Consider the following 20,531-nt stretch of genomic DNA (forward strand, 5'->3'; position numbering starts at 1 on the left):
CAAAAGGTGGCATTAGCAAATTGGCACTGTAGCGCCATCAGTGTCTCTCAACCTTATTTGCGCCAGGGGACAGCCAGGCAAGCTATGGCAATAGTTATCCTTCTTGGAAAAGCGGCTTAGATTAAAACTTAACACTTAAGATCTCATTTAGGCCTAGTAGCTGTCAGGAGCAAACAAGATATGAGGGACTGTCCTCGGATCGAGATGGAGGGTTGAGAAACACTGCTGTAGAGAAGAGCAGCCTCACTAGCAGTAAGAAAGGCCTAGAGAGCTAATCATATGGATATGCCTTCACACTGATTTTCCTTCTTGGTTTATAAAGCCATTGGTGGTGTAGCCTAATGTTGAATCACCAGCAGACAGGAGCACTGCATGGTCTTCAATGTCTAAACCTGACACATCCCCTTATATGTAGTGCACTAGTTCTGACCAGTAGTCGTGATAGGGAATAGGGTGCCGTTTTAGATGCACCCTTGGAGGAGTGTGGAGACTGAGAAATCTGTCAGTGGAGAAGTCCACCGCTCTCCCTCCCTCCCTGGGGCCAATGTGACACCTCTGCCTAACAGCTGAGATCTCTGTTTTGATTTAGAACGCCACAGATGCTAGAAGCATGCGTCCCCACATCAAGACCATGTCTGAGGCGTGTGAGAGAAGAAACCAACCAACGTCTGTTATGATGGTTTCCGATCCGATCCCAGCTGTGGTGTCCAATTATAACTGCCGTGAAGGAGTGACATGACAGGTAGCCGGGTAGGCTAGGCTAGGTTAGGAGCCTGCTAGGCTAGGCTAGGTTAGGAGCCTGCTAGGCTAGGCTAGGTTAGGAGCCTGCTAGGCTAGGCTAGGTTAGGAGCCTGCTAGGCTAGGCTAGGTTAGGAGCCTGCTAGGCTAGGCTAGGTTAGGAGCCTGCTAGGCTAGGCTAGGTTAGGAGCCTGCTAGGCTAGGCTAGGTTAGGAGCCTGCTAGGCTAGGCTAGGTTAGGAGCCTGCTAGGCTAGGCTAGGTTAGGAGCCTGCTAGGCTAGGCTATGTTAGGAGCCTGCTAGGCTAGGCTAGGCTAGGTTAGGAGCCTGCTAGGCTAGGTTAGGAGCCTGCTAGGCTAGGTTAGGCTAGGGCTCCCGAGTGGCGCAGCGGTCTAAGGCACTGCATCTCAGTGCTTGAGGCGTCACTACAGACCCCCTGGTTCGATTCCAGGCTGTATCACAACTGGCCGTGATTCTGAGTCCCATAGGGCAGCGCACAATTGGCCCAGCGTCATCTGCCGTCATTGTAAATAAGAATTTGTTCTTAACTGACTTGCCTAGTTAAATAAAGGTTAAATAAATACAAAATAAAAGGCTAGGAGCCCGCTAGGCTAAGCTAGGTTAGGAGCCCGCTAGGCTAGGCTAGGTTAGGAGCCCGCTAGGCTAGGCTAGGTTAGGAGCCCGCTAGGCTAGGCTAGGAGCCCGCTAGGCTAGGAGTACAAGGAGTTTTGGGGATGTTGTGGGTCACAGGTCATCAGAGAGATCATATACAGTTTGTGGACCAGCTCAAATGTGACACCGGACTGGATGATTGGAGGACATTGCATCTGTAATGGAGGACAGAGAAGCAGCTGTAGAGGTCAAACCCACTGTTCGACTCCAGACGACCAGATGATGTGGATAAGATGTTGCGGGTCACTCAGGGGGGGTTGGGCCTGTTGGAGACACAGACCAGAGGCAGGGAGCCGTGGTCAAACAGTTTGTATGGCAGCGTCCCCTTGGAGGTCCACACGTCCGTCTTGGGGTCGTAACACTCGAAGCAGTCCGAGTCCTCGATGGCGTCGTGCCCGTTCAGGAAGCGCCCCCCCGTCACGTACAGCTTGTTGTTGATGACCGTGGCGCTGTGGTGCATCCGCCTCTCCTTCAGGTTCTCACACTTTACAAACTTGTTGGCTTTGGTGTCGTAGGCGATCATCCGTCTAGTGTACCCTAGAAATGACAACATTTCCAATACAGTGACTCTTAAGACAGATTCACAAAATAGCAGCCTATTCCCTATATAGTGCACTACTTTTGAGCAGAGCCCCTAGGGAATAGGGTTCCACAGCCTACCCACAGATTGTTCAGAATCACAACATCAAAGTAATTAAAGTTGAAAGGAGATGACTCCATTTAAGAAGAAAAAGAGAGACATGCTAATCAACTCATGTGGACCGCAACAGCTGTGGATATTACACATGATAGACCAGGTAAACAAAGGTAAACATGTTGAAAGCGGCAGCCTGTTCACCTCCAATGATGTAGATCTTGTCCTCGATGACAGCAGCAGGTGCACAGACGTTCTTCACCGTCCGGGTCTCCAGTCTGGACCACAGGTTCCTGGAGATGTGGTACACCTGAGAGACGGAGACACCAGAGAGATCAGTCAGTCAGTCAATGTCAGGCCGCCAGGAAACATGTGGTGAGGTGATACTTAGTTTAATAAGGGCAAAGTGCAGTTTTTTTTAACCAATTTGCCTCATGATTTGTCTCGTGCACAATTTCTCTGTCCTTCACATCGGAGTGCTGCTGCAGGCTCTTTGCGTGTCTTGACCAATCAGATTCACGGAAATTGCAGGTCGGGATCCTTAAATTAGATGACCTAATATTACGTTTATCCTACCAACGGGACATTAAAAACTGTAATATCTTATGTTTCACCGAGTCGTGGCTGAAAGACGACATGGATAACATACAGCTGGCAGGATATACGCTACATCGGCAGGATAGAACGGCTGACTCCGGTAAGACAAGGGGTGGCGGTCTGTGTATATTTGTAAACGACAGCTGGTGCACGAAATCTAATACTAAGGAAGTCTCGAGGTTTTGCTCGCCTGAGGTAGAGTATCTCATGATAAGCTGTAGACCACACTATTTACCAAGAGAGTTTTCATCTATATTTGTCGTAGCTGTCTATCTAACACCACAATCCGATGCTGGCATTAAGATTGCACTGAATGAGCTGTATAAGGCCATAAGTAAACAGGAAAACGCTCATCCAGAGACAGCGCTCCTAGTGGCCGGGGACTTTAATGCAGGGAAACTTAAATCCGTTCTACCTAATTTCAACCAGCATGTTGAAATTAGCACCTTTACTCCACACACAGAGACGCATACAAAGCTCTCCCTCGCCCTCCATTTGGCAAATCTGACCATAACTCTATCCTCCTGATTGCTGCTTATAAGCAAAAACTAAAGCAAGAAGCACCAGTGACTCGGTTAATAAAAAAGTGGTCAGATGAAGCAGATGCTAAGCTACAGGACTGTTTTGCTAGCACAGACTGGAAAATGTTCCGGGATTCTTCCGATAGCATTGAGGAGTACACCACATCAGTCACTGGCTTCATCAATAAGTGCATCGATGACGTCGTCCCCACAGTGACCGTACGAACATACCCCAACCAGAAGCCATGGATTACAGGCAACATCCGTACTGAGCTAAAGGGTAGAGCTGCCGCTTTCAAGGAGTGGGACTCTAACCCGGACGCTTATAAGAAATCCCGCTATGCCCTCCGACGAACCATCAAACAGGCAAAGAGTCAATACAGGACTAAGATTGAATTGTACTACACTGGCTCTGACGCTCGTCGGATGTGGCAGGGCTTGAAAACTATTACAGACTACAAAGGGAAGCACAGCCGCGAGCTGCCCAGTGACACAAGCCTACCAGACGAGCTAAACCACTTCTATGCTCGCTTCGAGGCAAGCAACACTGAAGCATGCATGAGAGCACCAGCTGTTCCGGATGACTATGTGATCACGCTCTCCGTAGCCGATGTGAGTAAGACTTTTAAGCAGGTCAACATTCACAAGGCCGGAATACCAGGACGTGTACTCCGAGCATGTGCTGGCCAACTGGCAAGTGTCTTCACTGACATTTTCAACATGTCCTGACTGAGTCTGTAATACCAACACGTTTCAAGCAGACCACCATAGTCCCTGTGCCCAAGGACACTAAGATAACCTGCCTAAATGACTACTATACACCTGTTCTGAAAGGCCCCAGAGTCTGCAACACCACTAAGCAAGGGGCACCACCAAGCAAGCGGCACCATGAAGACCAAGGAGCTCTCCAAACAGGTCAGGGACAAAGTTGTGGAGAAGTACAAATCAGGGTTGGGTTATAAAAAAATATCAGAAACTTTGAACATCCCACGGAGCACCATTAAATCCATTATTAAAAAATTTAAAGAATATGGCACCACAACAAACCTGCCAAGAGAGGGCCGCCCACCAAAACTCATGGACCAGGCAAGGAGGGCATTAATCAGAGAGGCAACAAAGAGACCAAAGATAACACTGAAGGAGCTGCAAAGCTCCACAGCGGAGATTGGAGTATCTGTCCATGGGACCACTTTAAGCCGAACACTCCACAGAGCTGGGCTTTATGGAAGAGTGGCCAGAAAAAAGCCATTGCTTAAAGAAAAAAATAAGCAAACACGTTTGGTGTTCGCCAAAAGCCATGTGGGAGACTCCCCAAACATATGGAAGAAGGTACTCTGGTCAGATGAGACTAAAATTGAGCTTTTTGGCCATCAAGGACAATGCTATGTCTGGTGCAAACCCAACACCTCTCATCACCCCAAGAACACCATCCCCACAGTGAAGCATGGTGGTGGCATCATCATGCTGTGGGGATGTTTTTCATCGGCGGGGACTGGGAAACTGGTCAGAATTGAAGGAATGATGGATGGCGCTAAATACAGGGAAATCCTTGAGGGAAACCTGTTTCAGTCTTCCAGAGATTTGAGACTGGGATGGAGGTTCACCTCAAGTTTTCTGTTTTTTTGTCTTATTTCTTGTTTGTTTCACCCCAAAAAATATTTTGTATCTTCAAAGTAGTAGGCATGTTGTGTAAATCAAATGATACAAACCCCCCCAAAAAATCCATTTTAATTCTAGGGTGAATACTTTCGCAAGCCACTGTATGTATTAATTTGTGGATGTCCATCATCCATTTCGTACGATATGTTACGAATTACAATTCGTACAATATGTTACGAATTGGCAAATCATATGATATGTAGCAAATCCAATTTGTTGTGGCCAACATTAGCTAGGTGACTAAGTGGCTGACGCTAACGTTAGCTAGTTGGCTAACGTTAGCTAGGGGTTAAGGGTTAGCTAGGGGTTAAGGGTTAGCTAGGGGTTAAGGGTTAGCTAACATGCTAAGTAGTTGCAAAGTAGCTAAAAAGTAGTAAGTAGCTGCAAAGCTGTTAATTAGTAAACGTTGTCCGTGATGAGATTCGAACACATAGCATACATAGCATACATGGCATACATGGCATACATAGCATACATAGCATACATAGCTTACATAGCATACATACACATTAGCTTACATAGCATACATAGCATACATAGCATACATAGCATACATAGCATACATACACATTAGCTTACATAGCATACATAGCATACATGGCATACATAGCATACATAGCATACATAGCATACATAGCATACATAGCATACATGGCATACATGGCATACATGGCATACATGGCATACATGGCATACATAGCATACATGGCATACATGGCATACATAGCATACATAGCATACATACACATTAGCTTAATAGACTGTTAGTTTATGTTTATTAGGCAGCTGCAGGCCATGATTGGGAGTCCCGTAGGGCGGCGCCCAGCGTCGTTTGGGTTTGGGTTTGGCCGTCATTGTGAATAAGAATTTGTTCTTGACTGACTTGCTTAGTTAAATAACACAAAAAAATACACACTAGAGGACAGGAATTACCTCCTCCCTGCTTTGATACAACTGTTGCGTTGATTGATTGGTTACCTGTATCTCCCTGACAGGGTTCTGCATGGCGTCCTCCCCTCCGAACACGTAGACCCTCTGGTCGTTGGCGGCGACGGCGGGGTGCAGCACGGCGGTGGGGAGAGGAGCCATGGCCTCCCATTGGTTAAACATACTGTTGTACCTCTCCACAGAGTTGGAGATCTGTTTGTCTACTCCGATCCCCCCCAGGACAAAGATAAAGTGGAGGTAGGAGACACTCTGGTGGGCGTAGCGCGGCTCCAGCATGGGCTCAGCCGTCCTCCACTGGTCGATTTCAATAAAGGCAACATTACATGGTGTCAATAGCAGCTAAGGCTGAAATTTAAAATGTTCATAAATACACAATACAAAATAATTATCGATCAGCACAATAAAATCTAACTTAAAAATACATATTTTTCTGGACAAACTGTCAGTAGCCTTACGTACCTGGTTGGTCTTGAGGGAGAGGGTGTAGACGGTGGCAGATACAGAGCTGTCTCCCGAGGCCATGCTGAGGCTGAGCCCCCCCACCACGTACAGGATGCTGTGGATGCAGACGTAGGAGGCCTTGTAGAGCCTCAGGGGCAGCTTGGCCAGCCACTGCCAGCGCTGAGTCCTCTCGTCATAGAGCAGGGCTTCCCGGGACGTCTGCTCGTTGTTCTTGCGCCCGCCGACCACCACGAGCGTCTCTCGACAGGTGTAACGGCGTGGTGTGGTCCAGAGGGGCTTCAGCTCACGGCCGCACTTGGCACTGACTGAGAGCATGAGGCGACGGACGGACTCGATGATCTCGGTGCAGAGCGTGGAGGACTGGACGAGCGGGTCGTTGGCGATGAACTGGAACAGGTAGGTGGGGTGGATGTAGCGCAGACGCACCTTCTTGAAGAGGTCGTGGATGGCGCCGCGCCGGGAGAACGGGTCGTGGTGGATCCATGCCAGGAGAGTCTCAAACACCTGGGAAATGTGACTTTTAGTTTTTAACATGGGGGATTAGTACTATCTTACCTTATTTGATCTAATCTTATCCTTTATTTATTTTTTTCATATCTCACCTCACCTCACCTCTTCTCACCTCACCTCTTCTCACCTCACCTCACCTCACCTCACCTCACCTCACCTCATCTCATCTCATCTCATCTCATCTCATCTCATATCACCTGCTCCTCCTCGGCACACAGTCGGTCATCCTCCAGGTAACACATGAGCTCAGGTAAGGAGAGCTCACAGAAGTCCTCGGAGGCAGCTACATCTGAGAAGCTCCGCACGGCCATCTCCTTGGCCTTCTCCTTCAGACTGTCACAGTGGAGGATCTCTGACAGTCGGATCATACTGAGACAGTTGTCTGGGCTCAGCTGCTCCTGAAATATATGATCATTTAACATAGGCCGTGTGTGAGTGCACATTTATTATCATTTCTTACTTCATTTAACCTTTATTTAAGCAGGGAAGTCCCATTGAGACCAAAGTCTCTTTTGCAAGGGAGGCCTGATTCACAAACACAATACATCGTACACAATCAGGAGTTAGTGGCACAGTCACATCCATCAATACTGCAGTGTCAACATAAGTCCCAGAGTTAGCAACAAAGCTGATTTCCATCCGTAGTCACCTGCAGGAAGGTGGAGCAGGCCTCAAACAGCCGTCCATAGTACAGCATGGAGGCAGCCTGCATTAGAGGAAGCACTATGTCCATGCTGATGGTGATGGCTCCTGTATACACATAGTCCACTATGCCACAGAGCACGTCAGGGGAGATACCCTTCAGATCCACCCGACCCTGGCTGCTCTCCACAAAGTTACTGCAGAACATGGCCCTGAGGAATATACATGACAGGTTACTGCAGAACATGGCCCTGAGGAATATACATGATAATTGGTGTAAATGGCACCGGAGGAGATGGCTGCCGTTTTACGTCCCTCTAACCAATTGTGCTATTATGTGTGTTTTTGTAATTTATTCTGTCAATAGTGTTTCTGCCACCGTCTCTTATGACCAAAAAGAGCTTCTGGATATCAGGACAGCGATTACTCCCCTCGTATTGGACGAAGATTTTTTCTTCAACGAGTCGGACGCAAAGGATATTCCATAGACCCCCGACAAGGCCCAAATCCCCGTCATTCGCATGAGAAAGAGACAGAGATATCGTGGATGTAGGTCGGGGTGCCTTGTAAGGAGCGAGTAATCTGCCTCTTCCATCAATCGTATTAGCCAACGTACAATCATTTGAAAACAAAATGGACGACCTAAGATCAAGGATATCCTACCAACGGGAAATGGCTGAACGACGACATGGGTAACATACAGCTGGCAGGATATACGCTAAATCGGCAGGACAGAACGGCTGACTCCGGTAAGACAAGGGGTGGCGGTCTGTGTATATTTGTAAACAACCGCTGGTGCATAAAATCTAATACTAAGGAAGTCTCGAGGTTTTGCTCGCCTGAGGTAGAGTATCTCATGATAAGCTGTAGACCACACTATTTACAAAAATAGTTTTCTATATTTTTCGTAGCTGTCTATTTACCACCACAATCCGATGCTGGCACTAAGATTGCACTCAATGAGCTGTATAAGGCCATAACTGAACAGGAAAACACTCATCCAGAGGCAGCGCTCCTAGTGGCCGGGGACTTCAATGCAGGGAAACTTAAATCCGTTCTACCTAATTTCTACCAGCATGTTAAATGTGCCACCAGAGGAAAAAAAACTCTAGACCACCTTTACTCCACACACAGAGACGCATACAAAGCTCTCCCTCGCCCTCCATTTGGCAAATCTGACCATAACTATTTTTAGTCTCCTGAGTGGCGCAGTGGTCTAAGGCACTGCATCGCAGTGCTAGCTGTGCCACTAGAGATCCTGGTTCGAATCCAGGCTCTGTCGTAGCCGGCCGTGACCGGGAGACCCATGGGGCGGCGCGCAATTGGCCCAGCGTCGTCCAGGGTAGGGGAGGGAATGGCCGGTAGGGATGTAGCTCAGTTGATAGAGCATGGTGTTTGCAACGCCAGGGTTGTGGGTTCGATTCCCACAGGGGGTATGAAAAAAATAAAAATAATGTAAGTCGCTCTGGATAAGAGCGTCTGCTAAATGACGTAAATGTAAATGTATCCTCCTGATTCCTGCTTATAAGCAAAAACTAAAGCAGGAAGCACCAGTGACTCGGTTAATAAGGAAGTGGTCAGATGTAAATAAGAATTTGTTCTTAATTGACTTGCCTAGTTAAATAAAGGTGAAATAAAAAATAAAAAATAAAATATGCCATGTCTTGAAATATGCAGACAGACGGATTAAAAGTAAATTTACATTGTAATACTTCTAATTCCGCCCATAACTTTTGGACTTTATAACATTTCCAGAAGGCATGGATTATTGTTTGTTTTACACTTAAGACATGACGCTGCCGTTGTGCTGTAGAATTTGTGAATTTTGTCTCTTGTCTAATAAATTCTATACATTAGTTTATACTGGATTAAGCGTACATTTTAGTTTTCTGTAATTTCGTTAGTTATGTTCCAACACTCCCTTCATCTTGTGCCAACATCAGTTATTTTAAAGGTTTTGTACTATCATATGAATATTATTTTCTGATTCAAATAGGATTCCCTCAACATTGCTCTGATGTACAAAATATTTCAAATCGAAATTTCGTGATATGAAACTTTTAAGTTGCATGTTTTTTTAAAATGTCTTCAAAATGTCCAAAATTGCTGTTTGATTCTGTCATGGAAATGAATGTATTTCCTGTTACCAAGTCATTTCCGGTTTCTATGCCTTTAATTTTCCACGCAGACCAGTTTATTAGTGCATTCTGAAAAGCTATCCAAGGATTGTTACATAGGTTGTGTTTTTTGGGAGTGATATTGATTCTTGTAGAATCCGTTAAAATTTCTTTCATTTTGTTCTAGTGTTCTTAACTATGAAGTTGTTAATGTTCTTAGCTTTATCCTTTGAAAATAGACACATGAAAATATTCTGGGGGTGAGCATGTGCATCTTCAGTATGTATAAATTTTTCCTCTTTAGTGCATTTAAATATATGTCTCAAGTAAAAGCCTTGGGTGGCAAGTTGATGCAATTCCAAGTCAGAGGTTAAAACCACCCTTTTTATTCTGAGTTTTATTTGATAAAGATAAAGTCTATTGTATGAGTAAACTTTTTTAAAGAATGTCTTCGGTAGGGTAATTGGTATTACCGAGAATAAATATAAAAACTTTGGGAGCCTGAAGATTGTTCCATTTAATTAGATCTGCTTTCATATTGTTGAGTAATGGGATAAAGTTACCTTTATATATCTGTTGTTTGTTGACACTTATTAAGCATCTTAAGTATTTGTTGTGGTCCACTTAAAGGATTACTGTAGATCAGAGTTATTCTTTTTATTTTTCCTATTGCCGTTATTTCCGTTTTTTTCCACGTAATTTATTAAATTCATTTTATATCTTGAGATTTTAAAAGTATTCTGAAAATACAGTATTTTTAGCAAGGGGGACATTGAGTTTTCAATATTATAGTCAGGTATATCAGGAGATCATCTGCAAATAAGTTTAGTTTATATTCATGTTCACCAATTCTGATACCTGTTACGTTTGGGTCCTGTCTAATTCTTTCTGCAAGCGGTTCAATTGCCAGTGCAAACAGGAAGGGGGAGAGAGGACATCCCTGTCTTGTCCCCCTTTCTAAAGCAATTTCATCAGATAATGTATTATTTGTGTATATTTTTGCTTAATGACATTTATATAATATTTTTATAAAATGTATTATTTCAGATGGAAAGTTGAAGGCCTCCAAAGTTTTGAATAGAAAAGTCCATTCAAGACGGTCGAAAGGCTTTTCGGCATCTACAGCTATTATTGATAAATCTATATCTTGTTTTTTAGTGTATTGTATTATATTGAATCATGTTCTTGCATTTGTTTGTAAATGTCTATTTTTATATAGAGTGGCGACCCGTCATTTTGAGGCCCACCTGTTTAGCTTGAAAAAATTTTTTGGGCATTAATATGTGTCACCTACCAGTTTGCAAACAATGTAAAAAAGTCATCATCATGAATCAAGTCGCCAATCTACTGGAAAATCATTTTCAATCCTTGTCATATGAAGAAATTATGAAGAGAAATTATAGATAAAACATATCGGTGCTCATCGGCCATTGGACATAAACATTACACAACAAGTTGGAAATCGCAAATTCAACAATGAGTGTTTTGGAAGGAATCGGTGGCTAACTGCAAGTATTGCAAAGCGATCACTAGCCTGCTATTCAGTGGAGAGGGTGTGGGGTCCAAGTCTGGGTTTAAGGGCCTCTTTTCCAAGCTTAAAAGGATATACATTCAACATTATGGGCCAGAAACAGTTTAATACATTGGCCATGCTGTCAATCCAGCATGACTTCTGCCGCGTTCAAAACAACTGGAAACTCGGAACTGGGAAATCTCAGACTTCAGTGAGTTCAAGACAACTGGGAACTTTGAAAAAAACGAGCCCCGACTGGGAAAATACGTTTTGAACGGTCATCCAACTCGGAACTCCAAGTCGGAAACTCGGGCCTCTTTCTAGAGCTCCGACCTGAAGATCACTGATGTCATGATTCGACCTTGTTTTTTTCAGAGTTCCCAGTTGTCTTGAAAGCCCCATAAATCCAGAGAATACCAGACTTTGATGACAAAACTTGCCCACCAGTAGGACCGCTGCACCACCTTCCTGTTCAAGTGAGCACAGCCCAACAAGGTGAGTCCAAAAATGTATTGTATGCTGCTGCATAAATGATGTAATATGCCAGGGAGATATGTATACAGTAGCTAAGAAAGTAATACTAAGTGTATGTTGTGTAGTAAGCTGTTAGTAGCCCATGTGTCTCACCCTAATAATTGGGTCCCTTTCCCCCTCATAACTTAGCCTACTGTTCTGACTTGGTGGTGCACATGTAGCCTATAGCCTGTTTTAGAGAAATGTAATCATCGAATATTGTAAGAGCTTTCATTGTCTGCTTATATGCCCCCTTTATTTATCCCACGGTTCTGACTTGGTGTACAGGGAGAACACTGTAAGAACGGCCCATGTTCTGAATTCTGTCACTGTACATTTCAAAGGGGCTAAACAAATAGTTATATTGACTACGTCCGTCCTAGCTCGCTCATTAATGTCTTAATCGAAATTTCGGATTGCCTCTCGTCCGCTCATCGTTCCCTTATGCCATAGTTTGTACATCTTAATTGTCAGTAGAAACCACATTTGTTTAAGCAAGTCAGCCATATCAGCTATGTTTTTTTAAAAGCCAGTAAATGAGGCTGAATGACCAGTTTCGCTGCCAGACGAGGCTCCTCTGATAGCCAGGTGGAGCAGTGGTAAGGATTCACTCCATGGTGCTGAAAAGAAAGCTCTGCTGTTGGGACAGATTTATGGAGGCCCTAACAGTTTGGGAGCACCGTTTGTCACCGTTATAGTTAAATTAATGTATTGTTTAGTGTTGTGTTGTGTAGTGGGTTTGCTGGCATGTATCCAAACTGTTTTGTTTTTGTTTGCCCCACCAAGATTTATATGCTAAAATCGCCACTATTTATATAGGTTTTTATAGAAGCTTTTAAAATGGTCATTAATAGTGTTGTTGTTTCTAATTAAAACCATTTGTATCCTTGTCTTTTTAAATTATAACTGGTTTGGTTTTGTGAGAGCTTCGAGATGTTTACCAGGTTTATTTGCCATTTAATAGTATGCTTTATTTGAGTTTAACCTGTAGTTAGTTGTTGGCTCTCTTCAAAATGTATGCACACATGACTGTAAGACGCTTTGGATAAAAGCGTCTGCTAAATGGCATATTATTATTATTATTATTATTATTATTATTATTATTATTATTATATGTACAGGCCCTGCAGCCCCCAGTATCACTTCTACTCCCCAGGAGTTATCATTTGTTGACTTCTGTAACCGTAAAAGCCTTGGTTTTCTGCACGTTAACATCAGAAGCCTCCTCTCTAAGTTTGAGTTATTCACTGCGTTAGCACACTCCGCCAACCGTGATGTTCTAGCAGTGTCTGAATCCTGGCTTAGGAAGGCCACCAAAAATTCAGAAATGTCCATCCCCAACTACAACATTTTCCATCTAGATAGAACTGCCAAAGGGGGTGGAGTTAAAATCTACTGTAGAGATAGCCTGCAGAGCTCTATCATACTATCCAGGTCTGTGCCCAAACAGTTTGAGCTTCTACTTCTAAAAATCCACCTTTCCAGAAATAAGTCTCTCACTGTTGCCGCTTGCTACAGACCCCCCTCAGCCCCCAGCTGTGCCCTGGACACCATATGTGAACATGATTGCCCCCCATCTATCCTCAGAGTTCGTACTGCTTGGTGACCTAAACTGGGATATGCTTAACATCCCGGCCATCCTACAATCCAAACTAGATGCCCTCAATCTCACACAAATTATCAAGGAACCTACCAGGTACAACCCTAAATCCGTAAACATGGGCACCCTCATAGATATCATCCTGACTAACTTACCCTCTAAATACACCTCCGCTGTCTTCAACCAGGATCTCAGCGATCACTGCCTCATTGTCCGCGGTCAAACGACCACCCCTCATCACTGTCAAATGCTCCCTAAAACACTTTAGCGAGCAGGCCTTCCTAATTGACCTGGCCCAGGTATCCTGGATGGATATCGATCTCTGTCAGCTTCCTGCCTCCTGTTCGTCTCCGGGCCTCTAGAGGTCATCTGTGTTCCCCTCTGCCTTAGTTCTTCCTCGTGTGTCCTTATTAGCTTGATCCAGGTCACCTGTGCCTTGTTTCCCCTAGAGTATTTTAGCTGTGTGTTTTCCCCTTGTTTCTCACTTGGTTTTTGAGTCCTGGCTATGTGTCTCCTGCTTTGTCCCACCGTGTCTTTCCAAGTAAGCTTTTCTAAGTTATCTTTAGTTTGTTTTTCTCCCCTCGTGGAGTTATTTTGTTTTGCCTCCTGTTTTGTTACTCTACCTCTGTTAATATACCTCCTTCGGAGAAGAACTTTTGTTGGACTATTTTTGAAGTGCGAAGAACCTTTGTTTTTACATTAAATCTACTTGCCTGGAGTATTGCCTTGGGTGTTTCATTTGGGTCCAACTATACCTCCTCTGTGGCTAAGGGGTAGAACCCCCCAGCTCTCCACATCTGAGACCGGAGTTCTAGCCCAGCTTGTGACAGATCTAATTCCGTTAGTAGAGGATGCCTGGTTGTTCTTTAAAAGTGCTTTCCTCTCAATCTTAAATAAGCTTCAGAACTAAGAACAGATATAGCCCCTGGTTCTCTTCAGACTTGACTGCCCTTGACCAGCACAAAAACATCCTGTGGCGTACTGCATTAGCATCGAATAGCCCCCGCGATATGCAACTTTTCAGGAAAGTTAGGAACCAATATACACAAGCAGTTAGGAAAGCGAAGGCTAGCTTTTTCAAACAGAAATTTGCATCCTGTAGCACTATCTCCAAAAAGTTTTGGGACAATGTAAAGTCCATGGAGAATAAGAGCACTTCCTCCCAGCTGCCCACTGCACTGAGGCTAGGAAACACTGTCACCACCAATAAATCTACAATAATCGAGAATTTCAACAAGCATTTTGCTACAGCTGGCCATGCTTTCCACCTGGTTACCCCTACCCCGGCCACCAGCTCTGCACCCTCCGCTGCAACTTGCCCATGCAACTACTTCTCAGATAGAGTTCGATGTGTCAAATCGGAGGGCCTGTTGTCTGGACCTATGGCAGTCTCTATGGGGGTGCCACAGGGTTCAATTCTTGGGCCGACTCTTTTCTCTGTGTATATCAATGATGTCGCTCTTGCTGCTGGTGACTCTCAGATCCACCTCTACGCAGACGACACCATTTTGTATACATCTGGCCCTTCATTGGACACTCTGTTAACAAACCTCCAAACGAGCTTCAATGCCATACAACACTCCTTCCGTAGCCTCCAACTGCTCTTAAACACTAGTAAAACTAAATGCATGCTCTTCAACCGAACGCTGCTTGCACCCGCCCACCCGACTAGAATCACTACTCTCGACGGGTCTGACCTAGAGTATGTGGACAACTACAAATACCTAGGTGTCTGGTTGGACTGTAAACTCTCCTTCCAGACTCACATTAAGCATCTCCAATCCAAAGTTAAATCTAGAATCGGCTTCCTATTTCGCAACAAAGCCTCCTTCACTCATGCTGCCAAACATGCCCTCGTAAAACTGACTATCCTACCGATCCTACTTCGACGATGTCATTTACAAAATAGCCTCCAACACTCTACTCAGCAAATTGGATGTAGTCTATCACAGTGCCATCTGTTTTGTCACCAATGCCCCATATACTACCCACCATTGTGATCTGTACGCTCTTGTTGGCTGGTCCTCACTACATATTCGTCGCCAAACCCACTGGCTCCAGGCCATCTATAAATCACTGCTAGGCAAATCTCCGCCTTATCTTAGCTCATTGGTCACCATAGCAACACCCACCCGTAGTATGCGCTCCAGCAGGTATATCTCACTGGTCATCCCCAAAGCCAACACCTCCTTTGGCCGCCATTACTTCCAGTTCTCTGCTGCCAATGACTGGAACGAATTGCAAAAATCTCTGAAGCTGGAGACTCTTATCTCCCTCACTAACTTTAAGCATCAGTTGTCAGAGCAGCTTACCGATCACTGCACCTGTACACAGCCCATCTGAAATTAGCCCACCCAACTACCTCATCCCCATATTGTTATTTATTTTGCTCATTTGCACCCCAGTATCTCTATTTGCACATCATCTCTTGCACATCTATCATTCCAGTGATAATACTAATAGTAATTATTTTGCACTATGGCCTATTTATTGCCTTACCTCCATAACTTGCTACATGTGCACACACTGTATATATATTTTCTGTGGTATTTTTGACTTTGTTTTTTTTTACCCCATATGTAACTCTGTGTTGTTGTTTTTATCGCACTGCTTTGCTTTATCTTGGCCAGGTCGCAGTTGTAAACGAGAACTTGTTCTCAACTGGCTTACCTGGTTAAATAAAGGTAAAATAAAAAAATAAAAAAAGTTACTAATCCATTCTCCTTCATTCACTCTCCCGCCCTCCTATACATATTCACACCAAAACGTACAGCCTACACTCACATCCACACACACATCCATAGAACAGTTATTAACTATATACAGTGGGGAGAACAAGTATTTGATACACTGCCGATTTTGCAGGTTTTCCTACTTACAAAGCATGTAGAGGTCTGTAATTTTTATCATAGGTACACTTCAACTGTGAGACTGAATCTAAAACAAAACTCCAGAAAATCACATTGTATGATTTTTAAGTAATTCATTTGCATTTTATTGCATGACATAAGTATTTGATACATCAGAAAAGCAGAACTTAATATTTGGTACAGAAACCTTTGTTTGCAATTACAGAGATCATACATTTCCTGTAGGTCTTGACCAGGTTTGCACACACTGCAGCAGGGATTTTGGCCCACTCCTCCATACAGACCTTCTCCAGATCCTTCAGGTTTCGGGGCTGTCGCTGGGCAATACGGACTTTCAGCTCCCTCCAAAGATTTTCTATTGGGTTCAGGTCTGGAGACTGGCTAGGCCACTCCAGGACCTTGTGATGCTTCTTACGGAGCCACTCCTTAGTTGCCCTGGCTGTGTTTTTCGGGTCGTTGTCATGCTGGAAGACTCAGCCACGACCCATCTTCAATGCTCTTACTGAGGGAAGGAGGTTGTTGGCCAAGATCTCGCGATACATGGCCCCATCCATCCTCCCCTCAATACGGTGCAGTCGTCCTGTCCCCTTTGCAGAAAAGCATCCCCAAAGAATGATGTTTCCACCTCCATGCTTCACGGTTGGGATGGAGTTCTTGGGGTTGTATTCATCCTTCTTATTCCTCCAAACACGGCGAGTGGAGTTTAGACTAAAAAGCTCTATTTTTGTCTCATCAGACCACATGACCTTCTCCCATTCCTCCTCTGGATCATCCAGATGGTCATTGGCAAACTTCAGACGGGCCTGGACATGCGCTGGCTTGAGCAGGGGGACCTTGCGTGCGCTGCAGGATTTTAATCTATGACGGCGTAGTGTGTTACTAATGGTTTTCTTTGAGACTGTGGTCCCAGCTCTCTTCAGGTCATTGACCAGGTCCTGCCGTGTAGTTCTGGGCTGATCCCTCACCTTCCTCATGATCATTGATGCCCCACGAGGTGAGATCTTGCATGGAGCCCCAGACCGAGGGTGATTGACCTTCATCTTGAACTTCTTCCATTTTCTAATAATTGCGCCAACAGTTGTTGCCTTCTCACCAAGCTGCTTGCCTATTGTCCTGTAGCCCATCCCAGCCTTGTGCAGGTCTACAATTTTATCCCTTACACAGCTCTCTGGTCTTGGCCATTGTGGAGAGGTTGTAGTCTGTTTGATTGAGTGTGTGGACAGGTGTCTTTTATACAGGTAACGAGTTCAAAGAGGTGCAGTTAATACAGGTAATGAGTGGAGAACAGGAGGGCTTCTTAAAGAAAAACTAACAGGTCTGTGAGAGCCGGAATTCTTACTGGTTGGTAGGTGATCAAATACTTATGTCATGCAATAAAATGCAAATGAATTACTTAAAAATGTGATTTTCTGGATCTTTGTTTTAGATTCCGTCTCTCACAGATGAAGTGTACCTATGATAAAAATCACAGACCTCTACATGCTTTGTAAGTAGGAAAACCTGCAAAATCAGCAGTGTATCAAATACTTGTTCTACCCACTGTATATTATATACTATATTTCCCCCTTTGTACTATTTTATCAGTGTCATCATGTTGGCATCGGCTACTTCTATCATTACTTCCTATCGGTACACGCCTCATGCGTCCTATCGGAACACGCCTCATGCGTCCTATCGGTACACGCCTCATGGTCCTATCGGAACACGCCTCATGGTCCTATCGGAACACGCCTCATGGTCCTATCGGAACACGCCTCATGCGTCCTATCGGAACACGCCTCATGGTCCTATCGGAACACGCCTCATGGTCCTATCGGTACACGCCTCATGGTCCTATCGGAACACGCCTCATGGTCCTATCGGAACACGCCTCATGGTCCTATCGGTACACGCCTCATGGTCCTATCGGAACACGCCTCATGGTCCTATCGGTACACGCCTCATGAACATTGTACTGTACCCTCCTCTGCTCCCAGGCTGGTGTGGCCCTGCTGGTCATCCAAAATGTTGTCGTCTCTGTATAATGTTGTCTTGTGTTAGGTGAGGTTCTGTAGTCGTGTTGTGTTCTAGGTGAGGTTCTGTAGTCGTGTTGTGTTAGGTGAGGTTCTGTAGTCATGTGGTGTTAGGTGAGGTTCTGTAGTCGTGTTGTGTTAGGTGAGGTTCTGTAGTTGTGTTGTGTTAGGTGAGGTTCTGTAGTCATGTTGTGTTAGCTGAGGTTCTGTAGTCATGTTGTGTTAGGTGAGGTTCTGTAGTTGTGTTGTGTTAGGTGAGGTTCTGTAGTTGTGTTGTGTTAGCTGAGGTTCTGTAGTCGTGTTGTGTTAGCTGAGGTTCTGTAGTTGTGTCGTGTTAGGTGAGGTTCTGCAGTCATGTCGTGTTAGGTGAGGTTCAGTAGTTGTGTTGTGTTCTAGGTGAGGTTCTGTAGTCGTGTTGTGTTCTAGGTGAGGTTCTGTAGTCGTGTTGTGTTCTAGGTGAGGTTCTGTAGTCGTGTTGTGTTCTAGGTGAGGTTCTGTAGTCGTGTTGTGTTCTAGGTGAGGTTCTGTAGTCGTGTTGTGTTCTAGGTGAGGATCTGTAGTTGTATTGTGTTCTAGGTGAGGTTCTGTAGTTGTGTTAGGTGAGGTTCTGTAGTTGTGTTAGGTGTGGTTCTGTAGTCGTGTTGTGTTCTAAGTGAGGTTCTGTGGTCGTGTTGTGTTCTAGGTGAGGTTCTGTAGTCGTGTTGTGTTTTAGGTGAGGTTCTGTAGTCGTGTTGTGTTAGGTGAGGTTCTGTAGTCGTGTTGTGTTAGGTGAGGTTCTGTAGTCGTGTTGTGTTAGCTGAGGCTCTGTAGTCGTGTTGTGTTAGCTGAGGTTCTGTAGTCGTGTTGTGTTCTAGGTGAGGTTCTGTAGTCGTGTTGTGTTCTAGCTGAGGCTCTGTAGTCGTGTTGTGTTAGGTGAGGTTCTGTAGTCGTGTTGTGTTAGCTGAGGTTCTGTAGTCGTGTTGTGTTAGGTGAGGTTCTGTAGTCGTGTTGTGTTAGGTGAGGTTCTGTAGTCGTGTTGTCTTAGGTGAGGTTCTGTAGTCGTGTTGTGTTCTAGGTGAGGTTCTGTAGTCGTGCTGTGTTAGGTGAGGTTCTGTAGTCGTATGGTGTTAGGTGAGGTTCAGTAGTCGTGTTGTGTTAGCTGAGGTTCTGTAGTCGTGTTGTGTTAGGTGAGGTTCTGTAGTCGTGTTGTGTTCTAGGTGAGGTTCTGTAGTCGTGTTGTGTTAGGTGAGGTTCTGTAGTCGTGTTGTGTTCTAGGTGAGGTTCTGTAGTCGTGTTGTGTTCTAGGTGAGGTTCTGTAGTCGTGTTGTGTTAGGTGAGGTTCTGTAGTCGTGTTGTGTTAGGTGAGGTTCTGTAGTCGTGTTGTGTTAGGTGAGGTTCTGTAGTCGTGTTGTGTTAGCTGAGGTTCTGTAGTCGTGTTGTGTTAGCTGAGGTTCTGTAGTCGTGTTGTGTTAGCTGAGGTTCTGTAGTTGTGTCGTGTTAGGTGAGGTTCTGTAGTCATGTCGTGTTAGGTGAGGTTCAGTAGTTGTGTTGTGTTCTAGGTGAGGTTCTGTAGTCGTGTTGTGTTCTAGGTGAGGTTCTGTAGTCGTGTTGTGTTCTAGGTGAGGTTCTGTAGTCGTGTTGTGTTCTAGGTGAGGTTCTGTAGTCGTGTTGTGTTCTAGGTGAGGATCTGTAGTTGTATTGTGTTCTAGGTGAGGTTCTGTAGTTGTGTTAGGTGAGGTTCTGTAGTTGTGTTAGGTGTGGTTCTGTAGTCGTGTTGTGTTCTAAGTGAGGTTCTGTGGTCGTGTTGTGTTCTAGGTGAGGTTCTGTAGTCGTGTTGTGTTCTAGGTGAGGTTCTGTATTCGTGTTGTGTTCTAGGTGAGGTTCTGTAGTCGTGTTGTGTTCTAGGTGAGGTTCTGTAGTCGTGTTGTGTTAGGTGAGGTTCTGTAGTCGTGTTGTGTTAGGTGAGGTTCTGTAGTCGTGTTGTGTTAGGTGAGGTTCTGTAGTCGTGTTGTGTTAGGTGAGGTTCTGTAGTCGTGTTGTGTTAGCTGAGGCTCTGTAGTCGTGTTGTGTTAGCTGAGGTTCTGTAGTCGTGTAGTGTTCTAGGTGAGGTTCTGTAGTTGTGTTGTGTTCTAGGTGAGGTTCTCTAGTCGTGTTGTGTTAGGTGAGGTTCTGTAGTCGTGTTGTGTTCTAGCTGAGGCTCTGTAGTCGTGTTGTGTTAGGTGAGGTTCTGTAGTCGTGTTGTGTTAGCTGAGGTTCTGTAGTCGTGTTGTGTTAGGTGAGGTTCTGTAGTCGTGTTGTGTTAGCTGAGGTTCTGTAGTCGTGTTGTGTTAGGTGAGGTTCTGTAGTCGTGTTGTGTTCTAGGTGAGGTTCTGTAGTCGTGTTGTGTTAGGTGAGGTTCTGTAGTCGTATGGTGTTAGGTGAGGTTCAGTAGTCGTGTTGTGTTAGCTGAGGTTCTGTAGTCGTGTTGTGTTAGGTGAGGTTCTGTAGTCGTGTTGTGTTCTAGGTGAGGTTCTGTAGTCGTGTTGTGTTAGGTGAGGTTCTGTAG

General features: G+C 44.9%; 1 protein-coding gene across 2 annotated transcripts in view; it reads right to left on the bottom strand.

Moving 5' to 3' along the window:
- Window positions 1-1,258: 1,258 nt before the first annotated feature.
- Window positions 1,259-20,531, bottom strand: part of klhl38a (kelch-like family member 38a) — a 46,495-nt gene continuing 27,222 nt past the window's right edge. Inside the window, exons 3-8 of one of the 2 annotated variants that reach the window (XM_041869322.2) lie at window positions 7,390-7,594; window positions 6,938-7,138; window positions 6,228-6,734; window positions 5,799-6,062; window positions 2,248-2,353; window positions 1,259-1,946 (exon numbers count right to left, since the gene is read on the bottom strand). In XM_041869322.2, the coding sequence (XP_041725256.1) occupies window positions 1,657-1,946; window positions 2,248-2,353; window positions 5,799-6,062; window positions 6,228-6,734; window positions 6,938-7,138; window positions 7,390-7,594 (1,573 nt within the window). In that variant the 3' untranslated portion in view covers window positions 1,259-1,656. The remainder of the gene's footprint in view (window positions 1,947-2,247; window positions 2,354-5,798; window positions 6,063-6,227; window positions 6,735-6,937; window positions 7,139-7,389; window positions 7,595-20,531) is intronic. The other variant, XM_041869323.2, reaches the window with a different exon arrangement.

Source organism: Coregonus clupeaformis, unplaced genomic scaffold (assembly GCF_020615455.1).
Source record: "Coregonus clupeaformis isolate EN_2021a unplaced genomic scaffold, ASM2061545v1 scaf0085, whole genome shotgun sequence".
In the NCBI taxonomy this organism is placed as follows: Eukaryota; Metazoa; Chordata; class Actinopteri; order Salmoniformes; family Salmonidae; genus Coregonus; species Coregonus clupeaformis.